The following is a 17,486-nucleotide window of genomic DNA, read 5'->3' as shown; positions in this document are numbered from 1 at the left end:
AACTTCCATCATTTGGGCTTCCCGAGAGCTTGTGCAAGTGGACCTCCAGCTTCCTCACTGGGCGTAGCATACAGGTCGTTGTCGACGGATATTGCTCGAACCCGAAGCCCGTGAATGCTGGAGTGCCCCAAGGCTGTGTGCTACCTCCTACGCTCTTTCTTCTGCATATCAATGATATGTTGGACATCTCCAACATACATTGCTATGCGGACGACAGCACTGGTGATGCCGTATACACGGGCCATGCAGGCCTCTCTCGGGAAATCGTCGACCAGTGCCGGGAGAAACTTGTGTCTTCTATCGAGTCCTCTCTCGAGAAGGTCGCGGAATGGGGTAAATTGAACCTTGTCCAATTTAACCCCCAGAAGACTCAAGTTTGCGCGTTTACCACTTAAAAAAACCCCATTTGTCGTATCACCGCTCTTCGAGAACACTTCTCTTAAAGCCGCGCAGAGCTGTTTAAACTGATTCCTGCCGCTGAATCCACCTTTGCACGACACGCCACAAGTTAGGATTTCATCCCCACCATCTGGATGTGTGGCGGTCCTCTACAGTGCGGTTTTCAAGGAGCTTTCTCCCTCGTACTACAAAGCTATGGAATGAGCTTCCTTGTGCGGTGTTTCCGGGACAATACGACATGGGTACCTTCAAAAAAAGCGCGTACACCTTCCTTAAAGGCCGGCAACACTCTTGTGATTCCTCTGGTGTTGCAAGAGAATGTGGGCGGCGGTGATCACTTAACACCAGGTGACCCGTACGCTCGTTTGTCCTCCTATTCCATAAAAAAAAAAAAGGATGAAAAAAAGGTACGCATCCTATCCCAATCTGCTGACTTGTAGTGCCAAACGCGGCGGGTCGCTGGTGGTCTGTGACGTTAGCGTCGGATGGGCACTACACGCGTGACTCTCCCACTTTCAATAAGCCCGTAGTCGTCTCTTACGACACCCTTGGGCCTGGGACTACCCTATTTTTTACGCTAAGGATCAATTGTCGTCATTGATACATGCGTGGCATACTCGAATAGCTAAACGTACTTATAACGGCGTTTATACTTACATAGCTCAATGTTGACAACATACGGTCGATGCAACAGCATGCGGTACACACACAAAGCTCACAAGTTGTATATACATAATAGTGGGAGGCTCCTTTGCACAGGATGCCGGCTAGATTATGGGTACCACAACGGCGCCTATTTCTGCCGTGGAGCAGTTATGTGTAAGCATTACTGTGTTTCCGTCTGAAGGGCGCCGTAGCTAGTGAAATTACTGAGCAAATGAGACTTAACATCTTATGTCTCAAGGTGACGAGCGCAGTTGTAGGGCCGCTCAGAATGTTTGGGGCTTTTCAAGAATCCTGAGCGGCACTGCATTGTAATGGGCAGTGTGTATGAATTACCATCAGCTGAACGTTCTGCCCGTCTCGTCCCTTATTTTCATATTTAATCAAAAAAGTTGTAGATTCATATTCCTGTATAGTGTGTGCTGCAGAAACGTAGAAACGTAGACCGACGTTATCAGACTAATGAATACACGCAGCTAAATGGCCGCGTGGCCAGCGGCTTCATTGCAATTCAAAAGAGCCATCCCTCTTATTTTAGGAGCTTTATCAAGAATTAATATGTTTTTGAACTTTTGACTAGCCTTAAAGTAAGCTTTAGGTATTGTATTGTAGGAATCAATATCAAATGGAATTTTTTATAACCAATTTTAATACCACCAATAATTTACAAGCTAACTAACTAAATAATCAAGCTCTAAATTATTGTAAAATAAAATGGAAAATTATTATAAAATAAATCAACATTTGACAACAAATAATTTATATTCGGACAGAAATTGGATAGAATAACGCCCTAACTCTTCAACGGTTGAAGCGGAAGTATATCGACGGCAAAGACATCGTCTTTTATCGACTTTTTCACCCTCTTCTATTCACTTTCTACATGGCCTTTCCTGACAGGTGACCGTCCTCGGGCTCCATAGTTTTCTAACTCTTGAGAGCCATTTCCAGAGTTGCCTATGACCTGGGTTGTGGCTTCATCACGTCAGCAGGTAGCTCCACACCAGATGGTTGGGTGACACTCGGAGCGGTACACAGAAAACTGCAGCACAAATTTGTGTCCAAATAAACTTTTAAACAGTAGGGAAACTTAATGTCAACATAAAATTATACAGCAACCTAAGCTAAGCCAACTCATCCAAAGCACAAAGGTATCAAATAAAATAATAATAATATAATAAATAATAATAATATTACCGACCACCCGGGGCAAAGGCAAATCCCGCCGAGGGAGTGCCACCTCGTTAGAGATCTATACGCCCTTTCGATCTGAGACACAACTCTGCAAGTGAAACGGTTCTAGATAACAGCATATTTAAACCCATACTACCAATAACACACGGAAAATGTTTGTCACTAGGAAATTACGTCTTGACGGCGGCCAACCTGTGGCACGACCCTGGCGTGTACCACCATTCAAGACATTTCCATATAACCGGTTCGTATGTTTGAGAAATCCAAGGCAGCATCCAAAATATGAAACCCTCTCTCTTCGAAGAGTGACTGTCAACTACGGAGTGCGAATCATCCCACATCAACTTCCTTTATTGTGGTTACACCTTTGAGCACAGATATCAGCCAAACCAGTCCACGGGAGCTGAAATTCCATTTAGATCACCAGAATACATGGATTCACCAGACATTCACACAGACCTCCAACGAGTCCAACGAGACAACTTCTACTCAAAGTGCCATACTTACCTTATTTGCGAATTAAAATGAATAAAAGTAAACTAAACTAAAATTTTATTAACAAAAAACCATTTTTCTTACCTAAGTGCTATGACTAATTTTTTTTCAGGCTTAATACCTACACCCTCGAAAGTGTGTGTATTATTTACATTTTATACAACACCTTTAATATTTACGTACAATTTTTTTTAATAACTCTCCAAATGACTTGGCACTCATTCGGGTGTAGCTAAAATATTTATCTTCATGCTATTTTAATTCACCAAACAGAGTAATAAACAGTCCATTTTCACTGCGTGTTTGTAGTAGAGGATGGATCCAGTACTTCTTTTTTTCTTCCTAGGCTTTAAGTAAAGGTACACAATAACTGCAGCCTCTTCAACGTCCATTTTGAAACTGACTAAAATTAAGCTGCGCCGCCTTGAACCGCGTGCTGTTACCTCCTAGTGCGCATAAGCAAAGGGACGTACCAATTTATAATCACTTCTTCTTCATCAATATAACTAAAATTCATTAAAAGTTATTTATAAACTAGAATAAAAAATGGCTGATTAATGATATATATTATTATTTTATAGAAACATACTTATTCATCTTCAAGTTCACCTCGAACTTATTAATGAGTGTAAAAAATTGAATAAGGCTCGGCATAGACGACGAATAATTATATAGGGGAGATTGAACAAAATAAGTCTGATTTTAATAGACAACTAGTACCTTAAACACTCTTCATCCAAGTATTCTGCTTTTCTTTTTTGCAACTTATGCATTTTTTTATGATAAAGGAGGACAAACAAGTGTACGAGGGTCACCTGGTGTTAAGTGATCAATGATTATGCTTTTTGTATCCTTGACACCATAGGCAATGGCATTGACTTAGAATATACGGGCGTGTATATGAACAAAGCCTACAAGACAGAAAAACACTTCTAACGGGGATACAGCAAGAAAGAAAAGGAAAGGGACTCTACCGTTACAGCCACGCTTGGTATTAGCTCCTTAGTATTTTGAATATTTAGCAACCCCTAACTATGGCACACATGGACCAGCCAAAATAGGTCATGCATTATCGGCCTGCGAGGGGTGTCTATGATCAATGGTAAATATCGAGGTTTTATGAAGTTGCACTTCAATATGTTGTTTTTAAAGTGATAACCCTCACTTCTAGGATTAATACGCAAATAAAATTTATTAGAGCACCGGCACGGAACGCCGGAGGTCGTGGGTTCGAGTCCCGCATCGTTCATAAAATTTTGTTTTTCAAATTTAATTTGCGTATTAATCCTAGAAGTGAGGGTTATCACTTTAAAAACATAACATATTGTTTAGATTTACAAGAGCGACATCTCAAGTCAATTTCCTAATATGCAAATATTGGGGTTGAGCAGGTTATCAACTGTAAAGTAGATCCTGTAAATGAAGCCACAACCTGAGAGTTGAACAAAGCAAACAGAATTTTATAACGAGGCGGTACTGGAACGGTTTGCTCAGTTGCTTAGAGCACCGGCACGGAATGCCGGAGGTCGTGGGTTTGAGTCCCGCATCGTTCAAAAAATTTTGTTTTCCAAATTTTATTTGCGTAAGTTGCACTTCGCTATATCTTTTTCCGCGGACGTATTGTGCACGATTACGTCTGTGCAGCGCTTTATGTTGATAGCTGTATAATGTAGTGCCTCGTTTTATATTCTAGATTTGTGTACCTGTACAATTCTGTGATCAGTTGTAAATTCGCGTTGCTTGCAAACGATGTGGTTTATAATTAGTTTATTAAGTTTTACACTTTTGTCGCCATGTGTGCGAGGGGCTAGTGAGGTAACAATAAAACTGAAACAAGGGTATGTTCGAGGATATATGGACCCAGATGGAGGATTTTACGCATTCTATGGAATCCCATATGCAACCGCACCGACCGGTGACAATAAGTTTCAGGTATCTATAATATATCTATATAATATAATCTAATATATAAAATTCTCGTGTCATGGTGTTAAACATTGAACTCCTCCGAAACGGCTTCACCGATTCTCATCAAATTTTGAGTGCATATTGGGTAGGTCTGAGAATCGGACAACATTTTCATCCCCCTAAATGTTAAGGGTGATCCACACGAAATTTGTTTTTTTAATTTTTTTGACATTTTTTTTTAAATTTGTTTGATTATGAGTCAGCATTAAAAAATACACACAACTTCAAATTTTCTCCCATCTACGATCAACAGTTACTTTTGTTTCGCAATTTTTTAATATCGGCAATACAACGTTTGCTGGGTTAGCTAGTAATCTATAATAATAAATGGAGAGCCGGTTCTATCATACTGCAAAAACTACTGAACCGATCGGAATAATACTTATACCATAAGATGCAACGTGTTTCGGAGAAGGTTTATAGTATATGATATATTGCTAATTACTTATACGGTATATATTTAACTTTTTTGATTTAGAAATACCTATATATTCGCATCACAAATAATTCAGTCAATGATATTTCATTACATATTATGAAAATAATTCAAAGAGCGAGCCAACGTTTGCTGGGTCAGTTTCTAAAAATCTTGTATATTTACCAATTAAGTCTTGTTTCGTTATTGACCTTGTTTTGATATTGAATTAATTTCGTACATTCCTTGAACTTTGTCTTTTATTCTCAATTCGCAATCTGTGATCAACTGTGGTTTGTGACTATCATCATAACTGTGCATAAAAGACACAAAATACACATCTTGATCAAATAATATAATATATCTAACATTCTGGAATACCGATATAATATATAGGCCCTTTCGTCCATATGAACGACTGAATAAGCCTTTCTTGCAAACAAAAGTTTGTTAAACATACAAATATAGTAAAGATCTAATAATTAATATTAACATTCCATTATTGTTGTTTTTTATCTTTATCTTCTGCTTGTCGGAAAAATCTGGAAACGGCCTGTATGGGACACATATTTTTCCGCTGCGATCTAGCTAAAGCTGTTCTCTTGCATACAGGTCCAGTGAATTTTTAATATTCGTCTTACCATCTAATGAAATAGTGTTCACGATTTCACTTCCCTTATCTTGGATACTTTTCAACTTCACAACAACTTGGATTAAATTCATTCCAGCGCAAGAGGAAAAAAAAGTTACAATTTTCCAAGCCAGCCTAGTATGGTTTAAGCGAAAATAGTGTAAAGTGGTTTAAAAGTTATCTCACTAATAGTACACCGACGGTCTCAGTTTTTCAGAACGTCGAATATGAGAAGAGGAGAACCCCAGGGCTCTATTTCAGGGCCTCTTATTTATATTCTATACTTTGCTGACATAATAAAAAAAAGCACTGCAATTATCAGATTTACGCTAATGATATTGCCAATGACATACAATTTCATTTCTCCTTTTCTCCACGTGAAGGCCAACAGGCAATAAATGTTGTAAATGCTTCATGAATTCATGTGAACAGGAAAAAAACTTTAATAAAAATACAACCGACTTCAAAATATACACTATTCCAAAACAATAGATATAATATGCACTAATAAGTATAAAAATAATTGCGTATTTTTATACAATCTTATTAATTAAACTTATTCTAGATACGATAATTGTAATTTTTGGAATCGGTGTCCTTCCGCCGCGACCCGCTCTCGCTTCTGGCCTCCTCAAGACTCAAGCACATCTCACCTATAACTATGTATGTAGTTACAAACATATCATGGAAGACACCGACTCCAAAAATTACATTAATCGTAACTAGGATTAGATTGTATAAAAATATCCAATTATTTTTATACTTTTTAGTGCATATCTTTTGTTTTGGAATAGTGTATTTGAAGAACCTTACAATTTGTCTAAATATGTGTAGATATACTAAATTTTTCAATACAGCAATAAACGTAAGCAATTTGCAATTTGATTACAGACAGTTGGAAAGTCTGCCACAGATGGCAATCTTACTGTAAGTCGTTAAGGAGTCCCATTGATCATCAAATTCGACTACGACAATTACCTGACCTGACCATAACTATGTTATGGTAAATGACATAAATATCCTAATAGCATAAAAAAGATTCGGCCAGTACCATTAATTTGCTCCTAAGATTTGAAGAGTTCGGTTACTTTGTCATGGATTCCGTAATCAGAACTTAACCAAACTCTCACCAAACTACCTTTGAAGTACATCCTTTATTGTATAAAAAAGAATCATCGAAATAGGTTGGCGCGATATTGAGTTATTCGTAAATTTATCATCCACACACGTATAGCAAGTTTAAGACTTTTATGGTTTTCTCATGGATGCCATTTTCAGATCTGGACCAAATTACAATGGGACCACACGGGAAGCACCAAATAATAAAAGAATCATCAAAATCGGTTCACCCAGTCGAGAGTTTTGAGGTAACAAACATATAAAAAAACTCCTTCTTTTTTGAAGTCGGTTAAAAACTCGCTGATTTTTACCTAAGCTGTGCTATCACGTCCCGCGCGCGCGCAGACGCCACTCGCTCAGTTGTTTTGGCGCCAATCCGGCGCGGTCACTTGAGATGCTATAGCCACTTGTGTTTACATTAGCCGAGGTATCATTATGCGGTTTATGTTATGGCTTAATAGATCAAGAATCAAGCTTGGTTATTGTAAACAAAAGACGTGATTTGTGATAGATTCGTGCTGTGATATCGCCGCTCTTTCAGAGTTGTACGAGAAATTGTGACTATTTTGCAAAACGTGTCACATTATAATGTGATCTCATGTTTTCTTTTAAAAAAATTACAAAATCTAGTTCCCGTTGTATGCTATACAAGAGTGGCCACCACCAGCTAAATTCAAATAAATACTAATAATATCATATTAGTATTAAAAAACGTTGCGCTTTGTTCAATGGCTTTTAGAACTAATATCAATTAATAATACACCCAGTAAAAAAATCTCTCTGGTGTTTTTGTCTACGGATAAGTGGATATTGGTTGTTTTTGGCGGCTGTCTTGCCATGTCCACGTGTACACGGTAGCATAGGAACATAAAAACGCTTGCCGCCTTACATGGGAGGTATTGCGCATACGTCTTTGTGAGGCTCTTGTTCTATCAAAGTTTATTTATACTGATACAGTGTAGTATACCTTGTAAAACAATAAATGTAATACAAAGAGTACAAAATGCATCTGTTCGTTTTTGCTATTATTTAAATCGAAAAGATTCAAACCAAAAATTTCAATTAATTAATTATTTAAGAGAATTCCTCCACCTAACTGAACATAATATTAACGTTAAGATGAACCGTGTGTATAATAATATATTTTGCTTTAGTATTTCATGGTTCCGATTCTTTTTTTGCATTTTCAAAAACGGTCATAACTTTTGGTCACGTCCAAATCGTAAGTATTTTGACTAGGACCTACAATAGGGTACATCAGCGATCTCAATGAAGCGCTGTAAGAGTATTTTCTTCCTATTTTATAAAATAGCCCCTTTGTTTGAAATGGCCACGCCTACCATGAAAACCGGCAGATTAATATTTTCTCTGTTACCAGAAACACGTGGGCCGCATACACTATTAATATCTGATGCGCCCACCAGTGACAGGGTGCACATAATATAAACTTTTTTCTTTTTAGCATCTAAACCTCACAACCTAATACTTGGTACTTAATTAAATTTACTTTACCTTATTTTAAACAAGTGTCAATCGATATACAGCTTAAAAACGAGTAGATAAACGAATCGAGTAGACTAAGATCTGCTGCATAAGTAGTAAAAAAGATTCGTTTCATAACAGACATTTAAACTGCAAGATTGGTTTATTTTAGTTACTTTCACAACATTGTGTCATATGGTATATTATTATGGGGTACTACTGCTGATATTGATTAAATTTTTGTGCTGCAGAAAAGAGCTGTTCGGGCAATTAATGGTATGGGACCAAGAGAGTCGCTTAGATCTAAAGTACTTAAAGATTTTAAAATTATGACTGTTTATACACACATCAAAAAAGTCTAAGCAACATGTACTATTACTAATTTAAATTTTAGGATAGTTTTTCACATTATAACGTTGTATTTTATTTTTAAAATAATATTTTTAGGGTCCTATGATGTAATAATAACAGCTGTTATCTTTATAAGTTCTCTTAATAACAGAAATTAACAATATTACACTATCAAACTAACGTACATAAGCAACTAATATTTTTTTTAACAAAATGAAATTTCTAAAGAAAATGAATTTATTATGAAAGAATAGGATAATTTAATACAAAGTATGCCCTCCTCTGCTATTCAGAATTTGTGGGCAACGATTATTCATTGAATTAAGGCGCTATAGTCCTAAAAAGTAACATTTTTGCGGCCATCTTGGATTTCAAAAATGATCACACAATCGTTCTCTGCACCCAAGAGAACCTCGTACACGATATCCATATTGCTGAAATCATAATTTTGTGCGGCGGCCATCTTGAATTTCAAAAATCATTCCAAAATTCGTTCTCTGCACCCTCGAGAAACTTGGATACGATACGATACCCATATTGTTGAAGTCATAATTTTGCGCGGCGGCCATCTTGGTTTTCAAAAATTATCCCAAATCAGTTCTCTGCACCTTCGAGAATCTCGGATACGATACCCATAATGTTGAAATCATAATTTTGCGCGTAATATAACATTTCTCTCATACGTCGATAAAAAAGATTTACTTCAAAAATGCATAAAAAATATTATCACAGTAATTCCGTACTCTAGCACAACTGTAAGTTTTAAAAAATATTACGCGGTCCTTCTGGGTCGGCGGTCGTTAACGCGCATCGCTCGGTTCGTTCTCAGCCATGCCCGACGTCCGTGTCCATGCGTACCTATCGAATCTAACGTTCGCGCAATTTTTACCTAAAGTGTTGGGAAAACCTCGCCTTAATGAGACTGTTTATGTCATCTTGCGGTATTCGCTCCCAATGGAATTGTAGCAAATTCTTCAGCTGTTGGGTTGTTGTCACTCCATCTAAGTCCTTCAAAACACGCTCTGGAGCACGTCCCATGGGTGCTTGATGGGGTTGAGGCCTGGCGACTGTGCAGGCCAGGGCAATACCCGGACGTTCTCCGTTGCCAAGTATTGACTGGTTCGCCGAGCTGTAAGTGAACGCGCATTGTCATGCATTAACGTAAAATCGGAGCCAAAGATCTGTGCATATGGATGAACATATGGATGGTCTGAGAATATCCTCAACGTAATTTTCAGGGTTCATGTTTCCATTTACAAAAACGAGTTCAGTTCGCCTGTTCTTCATAATACCCGCCCATACCATAACTGTTGTTCCGCTGTATGAATGAACTTCCTGAATGCTCCTGAGCGTTTTAGTATTTCCGGGCCGACGGTACACTCGCACCCTTCTTGTATCAGGCCTAAACCCGAATCGCGACTCATCGAAAAACATAATATTATCCCATTGTTCCTGGGTCCACGTTCTCTACACCATTCATTTCGACGAGCACGATTCCCGTGACGTATCGGTGGGCACCTAATAACACTTCTATGAATGCTAAAATGCCGAGATACCTGAGATTGATTACTTCCCGCTTGCAATATCCCTACAGCTCTTTGCATTTCATTTGGAGGCAATTGACGTCGCTCCATGACGTTCAAATTCAGAATATCTAACAATTCAATTTTATCGCTAACTTTATTTAAATGGTTGGTAAAATTATAAAATCAAGACTAAACTTTATCGGTAATTGCGTTAGATTTTATAATAAGCTTCCTGAGAACATAATGGAAATGTCCCTCAACAAGTTCAGAGCCTATATTAAACATAAACTTATGGAAAAATCGTATTACAATTTAAAGGATTATTTAGATGATAAGAAAGCTTGGGTATGAGTTGCTCTAAAAGATTTGAGCTTTAATGAAATATAATAGAATTTATAATTATGAATAATTTTACTATAAGCAAAATAGTCAAATTGTTAGTAGATTTGTTTATTGAGTATTGTTGAATATATTGTAGATGAATTGTTTTTTGTTATTTTTATGCGTCATGCTCGTGAACGGGCGCTGTTTGTGGTGGCAGGATGATCCTGATACCGGATACTCAGTTTCAGATTCTTTAAAGTTATGGGTGGTGAAGTGGACTCTGTTTTAGATGATTTGAAAGTTGTAATAGAAAGTTTTAGCTCAATCGGCCTTGAGTTAAATTTTTCGAAATGCGAGCTTTTTATCGGCGAAAATTTCCAAATTTCAGACCGGGTTGATATTACCAATAAATTTAATGTTCTGGCTTAACTTAACTTTAATATTGGGATTAAAGTTTTGGATAAGAATTCACTTCACCTTCTTGGAGCTCCATTATTTCCAGTTTCAATTCCAACGATCTTAAACGATCACATTAAAAAATTTAATAACGTTTCGGACAGATTATTGAAAATTAATTCTCATATGGCCTTAACTATTTTTCGGTCTTGTTTATTTGTTCCAAAATTTACGTACCTCTTAAGGTCTAGCCCGTTATGGGATTTTCCAAATTTGCTTGATGTGATTGATATTTCACTTAAAATTATTTTAGAAACCGTTTTGAATTGCCCGTTTACAGATCGTGCATGGTCTCAAGCCTCTTTACCGATACGGTTTGGGGGTTTGGGTACTCGCAAAGTTTCGGGCGTTGCCTTACCAGCATTTCTATCTTCAGTTCATAGTGCGCAGCCTTTGGTTACTAGAATTGTAAACCATGTACCAGGTAACTCAGAGTATTTGAACGAAGCTAACAATGCTTGGCTAAATATTGCAAACATTCAAAATTTTCCAGACGATTTGAAGACGAAAGTGTCAAAAAGCATGGGACGCACTTCTTTGTAAGTCAGCCTTTGATGCTCTTTTGATCTCATCTCCTGACATAACAGAGCGTGCTCGTCTTTTGGCCGTGAGACAAAATGAGTCGGGCTTTTGGTTACAAGCCTTGCCTTCTGCGCCGATTGGAACGCTACTTGACAATATGACATTGTCAATATGCGTATCACTCCGGCTAGGTATAAAACTGAATGAACCACATCAATGTAGATGTGGCGTTTAGGTAGATGCTCTTGGACGCCACGCGTTATCCTGCCTAAAATCGGCAGGCCGTATCAGTCGTCACGCCAGCATTAATGAAGTCATCCGCAGGGCATATGCCGCTCTTAATATACCAGCTGTTTTAGAGCCAAATAGTATTACCCGCCGCGATGGCAAGCGTCCTGATGGAATGACGCTGGTGGCTTGGGCACGGGGAAGGGCGCTGGTGTGGGACGCTACTTGCGCCGACACTCTGGCTCCTTCTCATGTCCAAGTTACGTCAGTTGGTGCTGGGGCTGCTGCTTCGACTGCCGAAGACAGCAAGCGTCGCAAATATGTTGGTCTCAGTGAGTCATACATCTTTGTGCCGTTTAGTGTCGAGACACTTGGCCCGTGGGGCCCAGAGGCGCGGAGAATGTTCAAAATACTATCCTCGCGCCTCAATAAGGCTACTGGAAACCCAAGCGCTGGCAGCTATTTCGGTCAACGGATCAGCCTTGCTATCCAACGCGGTAATGCTGCCAGTATTCTTGGTACGCTTCCACGTAATGATAGTTTTAATTTTATGTAGTCGTAGTATTGTAAATATAGTTATAAAATTTGTTTTGATTAAATAAATTTCTACATCCTTAAAGTTATTATTTGATTTTGTTATTATTTATTTATTTATAATCGCTTATAAAATGCTCACAGAACACCTTTATTTATTTACGGTGTGTGTGGATGATGCAGCTACTGTACTCAATAGCTTTTGTATTAATTTACATTTACTTTTTTGACTTACTCGTGTAAGGCATTGACTATTTGACGTTTGAGTATATTTCTTGCATCTCTTTACATACTATATTGAAATTGAAATCAATTCGATGAAAATTTAAATCCTGATATAAAAGAGTGAAAATGAGTTTATTGCCACTTCTTCTCATTAGCTCAACCCTTTACGAAGTAGCGGTAGATTCAATAAGAAAAATATTTTTTTGACATTCATAAGACGTGTCATTTGCGTGACCTACATGAATAAAGTGATTTTGATTTCATTTGATTTCATAGGTGGCCATTATATAAATTGACTGTATTCTTTCAAATGCTTGTCACTCTGCCGGATACTGCCTATGATAATTAGGGTCATAAAAGCTAGCAAATACCATACATAAGTATGATTTTGCCACTAGATCCATCCAATAACTTAAATGGGACTTATCTACTAGATAACACTATCTATACATTGTGAAACAGAAATGATGTCTTTATTCGATAGATAAGTAGCAAGAAGCCTGTTCGTAACTTTACTTGTACATTGTTAAACAGCCCCTAAGTTAACAACAACACAAGTCTACATTTTTATCGCAAGTAAACACTGAAAAAGGCGTTTGCATAGCGCATAGCGCAACTTCTAATGATCATTATATTGTGGGTGTGGCCGGAGTGTGACCAACATACTTGAATCATAATTTAACTATATTGTTTTCATGTGTACCATAAAATAAAAAAGCGAAAAGAAGACTCATATAATTCGAAATTTCAAAACAACACTTTATAGAACTAGATGCCTCTTTTATTTTGTTGTATAATGTTATGAAGAATGAATGTATTAACGCATACATTAAAAAAAAATATTTTATTCAACACTTATTTTTTTTAATCCTTCCAGGCTCCTCTTCCCGGCCCAATATGGCTGGATACGCTTGAAGCCGTTGACAACACCATTATCTGCCCGCAAATTAATGATCCTTTCCAATTAGTTCCACAAAATATGAAAATAAAAGAAGACTGCTTGATAGCAAATGTATTTCTACCAGACACAAAAGAGAAGAATCTACCAGTAGTGGTTTATGTCCATGGTGGCGCATTCCAAGTTGGTTATGGCAATTTATTTACTTATAAACAATTGGTTAGAAGCAAAAGAGTTGTTATTGTTACATTTAATTATCGACTTGGAGCACATGGATTCTTATGTCTTGGAACAGAAGACGTTCCAGGAAATGCTGGAATGAAGGACCAAGTGGCTTTACTTCGCTGGGTTAATCAAAATATTGCTAAATTTGGTGGTAATCCTGAAGATGTAACTATTGCAGGATATAGTGCTGGTTCGTCGTCGGTGGATTTGTTAATGCTTTCGAAAAGTGCTAAAGGTCTGTTTCATAAGGTTATACCAGAGAGTGGCGCTAGTACTGCAGCATTTAGTGTACAAACAGACCCCATAGAGAGCGCCAAAGAATATGCAAAACTTTTAAATTATACAGGCAACGGTAGTATTGTTGATTTAGAAAATTATTACAAAAGCCTGTCTTATGATACGCTTATGACAGCTGATGTAATGAACAGACGAGATTCTGTGTTTTTGATGTCACCTTGTATTGAACGTAAAGAAACTAAAGAATTATTTTTATCAGAAAGTCCTGATAATATTTTAAAAAGTGGCGCATACCCAAAAGTACCTATTTTATATGGGTTCGCATCAATGGAAGGTCTTTTCCGTGTAGGATTATTTGATGAATGGAAACAGGCTATGACTGATGACTTTGAAGCTTTTCTTTCTCCTGATTTAGAATTTGAAAGCGATGATCAAAAGCAAAAAGTCACCAAAAAAATTAAAGAGTTTTATTTCGGACAATCAACGATAGACAATGACGATATTTATGGCTATATTAATTATTTTACTGATGTTTTATTTGCTTATCCAACATTAAGAGCAGTAAAATTACACGTAGAAGCAGGACACAATCAAATATATTTGTATGAATTTTCTTTCGTTCACGATGAACTTCCCATCATTCCACACACAAATATTCGCGGGGTGGGTCATTGCAGTCAAACAAACACTGTGTCGGACGGATTTTTTGGTACAAATTATACAAACTCAAAGCTTGAAGAAATGAGAACTTTGACAAGGAGAATATGGTTGAACTTTATAACTACCGGGTGAGTAAAGTTATAGAATAACTGTTTGAGTGAACATAACAGAAAATCTGTCTGTCTTTCTATGGTTATGTTTACGATCCCGCTGAAACATTGAATATTTCCAAAGGTGTTATTTCGATCAATTTATTCCGGCGGAATAATAAATCACAATATAGGTAGATGCAACAGACTTTAAATATGATATCTATACCATCTGACAGCACGATAAAACATAACGTTGCTCAAATATTTCTTTCATCGTAACCTTCTCTTTTATTGAAAAATAAACATATTTTTATGGAATATTACAATGAGCCCTCAACTTAACATAAAGTAAATCAACTGCCACCCTTGCTCCACTCTCTTGCATGATAAACAAATAGAATTAAAAAACGATTACTGACCCTTACAAGTATTTTTTAATGTACTCATATCATATCATTGGTACCTCAAACTCTACAGAAGGAACTTCGATTAAACTTACTGCAAAATAGGTTTTAAAAACGATCGACAAGATTCATGATAAACTTATAAGTATAACCTTTTGCAGGAAACCAATTTCTGAAGATTCAGAGCTGCCTCCGTGGCCACCAGTAGGGAAGAACTGGTCTCCGCACATGTCATTAGATCTTCCGTTGAGCCTCAGGGGTTCGTTACTGAAGGAACGTACTCTGTTCTGGGATCAGATTTACGAGGAACATTATCGGCAGCCAATACCACCACCAGCCGCAACGTGTTATAGACTGTACTTTAACTGGTTAATCTAGCTATCTATTAAAATAATAGCAGGTCCAGGCCAATATAAAATTTCAATTGTGAAATATTAATTTCTTTAAATAAATCTCTAAGCGAATTACGATGTATTAATTAATAAATGGCGCGTATGACTCTCTTTTATAATACAAATTTGTCCTGAATATCAGCTAGTGACCCCCACACTAACATACCATTATGACATAAGTCGATGGATTTAACTAGAAAGCCTTAAAGGCATAAAAGGCATTTATTTTCTCAAAATTGATTCCTTTAGAATTATTTTTAGTGTAATTTCTAATAACTACTAAATACTACTACCGCTTCGGAAATAAATGGCGCTCTGAGAGAAAAGAAGCGGCGCAAGAAACTCTCCCAGCATTCTTTTTTTGCGCTCTTTTCAATAAAAATATACAATATTGTACAATCATTTCTATCGCTATAAAATAATCACAATCTAGTCCCACGCTGTCCGATCATTTAGATATTCAGCAGTGGAGTAATAGGATTTACGACAGAGCCATTTTTTATAAAACATATAAATTTATTTATAGATAATGCCTGAACAGTGGCTGGGACTTTATTATAGAAGTGTATACATTTACCCTTAAAGCTATTATGTGTCTTATGAAGCCTACTAGAATTAGTTAGAAGCAATCCCTTATTCTAGTGTTATAATAATGAAAATCACTATTAAGAGCAAAAAGGTAACGATTTTTGTGAACGTATATTAAATTTTCATAAATGTACTGAGAATGAACAGTCATTATATTTATTTCTTTAAATTTTTAACCAAGCTGATATATAGCACTAACAGCTCTCTTTTGCAGAACAAACACTATATCAATGTCAGCAGCATGACCCCATAGTAAAATACCGTACGTCATGATGCTGTGAAAATAACTGAAGTAAACTTATCTAGCGGTCGCAACATTCGTGTACTCTCTAATCTTTCTAACTGCATATGCAGCAGAGCTGAGTCTATCTGCTAGATGGGCAATATGTGGACCCCACTGAAGCTTTTTATCTAACGTGATACCCAAGAAGACCGTAGTGTCCACAAGGTCCAATCTCTGGACATTTATAAGTACGTTGGTTTGTACCTCCGCTGTGTTTGGTGTAACGAACCGTAAACACTTTGTTTTTTTACTTTGTCTATTTTACATTCATTTATATTACACTTAATTAGAAATTCAGCAAGAGTGGCAGATGACTTTAGAGCCTTGGTGGTGGAAATTTGAATATCTGCAAAAAAATCTTTCAAAAGCATCCGCAACATCTTGTTATGTAGTGTAACGGAACGTTACTACAGCATAAGGTAGTGGTGTTTCAATTAATAATAGGTGTGGGCGAGACGGTTCATGAGTGAGCAGGCACGCATATGACGCCGTGTAAGGGTCTGGGCTGCGCAAGCGGCACGGACAGAGGCTAACAGCTGTTTCCGCGGCCGGTCGACATAAATTGATTTAAGAAGATTTCAACGCGTGCTCAATATACATAATTACTAAAATTAACAGTTACGTAATAAATATATAGTGTGTATTGGATAAATCCCGCTCTAGGGTGAGTATTGAATAGCACATAAGTCTTATTTTATTGTAACTTAGCTGTAGAACATTCGCCATTGTTAATTGTTTGAGAAATAAAATAGAAATCGCTTAAATTACAGTTATCTATGCAAACTTTTTACTGACCACAAGGTTTTTTGTTAAATAATTAGATTAGTAATGTTTTAAATTATTATTATAATAAAGTGCTTGCTTTCGTTATTAGTTCATTAATAATAATATGTAAACTTCGTTCTGCTTTGCCATGTCGACAATCTCGCCACTATGCACCAAGTAGGTACCTACGCAATCCTCGAGATGTCGATTTGTGCGATTGCTATGTTATGCTTGCGGGTTCCGTGTTCTGGAAAGAAGGAACGAAATAAAAAAAAAATAAGGAATGGACCGCCAATCGCTAGTTTATAATTCCAGGTCCTAAGTTACCGCTGACGTTGAACCTGCCTTGGTGCTTGCGGTTCTGAGGACGTCGCTCCGCATCGAACGATTCCTGTCTTCCTGGCGCTGGA

The 17,486-nt window shown here is 37.2% G+C and overlaps 1 protein-coding gene across 1 annotated transcript; it reads left to right on the top strand.

Moving 5' to 3' along the window:
- Positions 1-4,481: 4,481 nt before the first annotated feature.
- LOC126971113 (cholinesterase 1-like) lies at positions 4,482-15,513 on the top strand. The gene is made up of 3 exons (XM_050817268.1): positions 4,482-4,683; positions 13,410-14,680; positions 15,210-15,513. The coding sequence occupies exons 1-3, from the start codon at positions 4,501-4,503 to the stop codon at positions 15,424-15,426; spliced, it is 1,671 nt and encodes a 556-aa protein (XP_050673225.1). The 5' UTR covers positions 4,482-4,500; the 3' UTR covers positions 15,427-15,513.
- Positions 15,514-17,486: the final 1,973 nt, after the last annotated feature.

Source organism: Leptidea sinapis, chromosome 23 (genome assembly GCF_905404315.1).
Source record: "Leptidea sinapis chromosome 23, ilLepSina1.1, whole genome shotgun sequence".
In the NCBI taxonomy this organism is placed as follows: Eukaryota; Metazoa; Arthropoda; class Insecta; order Lepidoptera; family Pieridae; genus Leptidea; species Leptidea sinapis.
Note: the sequence above shows the minus strand (reverse complement) of the source record. Positions and strands in the feature narration are given on the sequence as shown.

Coding starts and splice junctions, on each gene's coding strand:
- LOC126971113 (XM_050817268.1), top strand. CDS start 4,501: ATGTGGTTTATAATTAGTTTATTAAGTTTTACACTTTTGTCGCCATGT. Junction 4,684..13,409: donor CCGGTGACAATAAGTTTCAG/GTATCTATAATA, acceptor TAATCCTTCCAG/GCTCCTCTTCCCGGCCCAAT. Junction 14,681..15,209: donor TTGAACTTTATAACTACCGG/GTGAGTAAAGTT, acceptor AACCTTTTGCAG/GAAACCAATTTCTGAAGATT.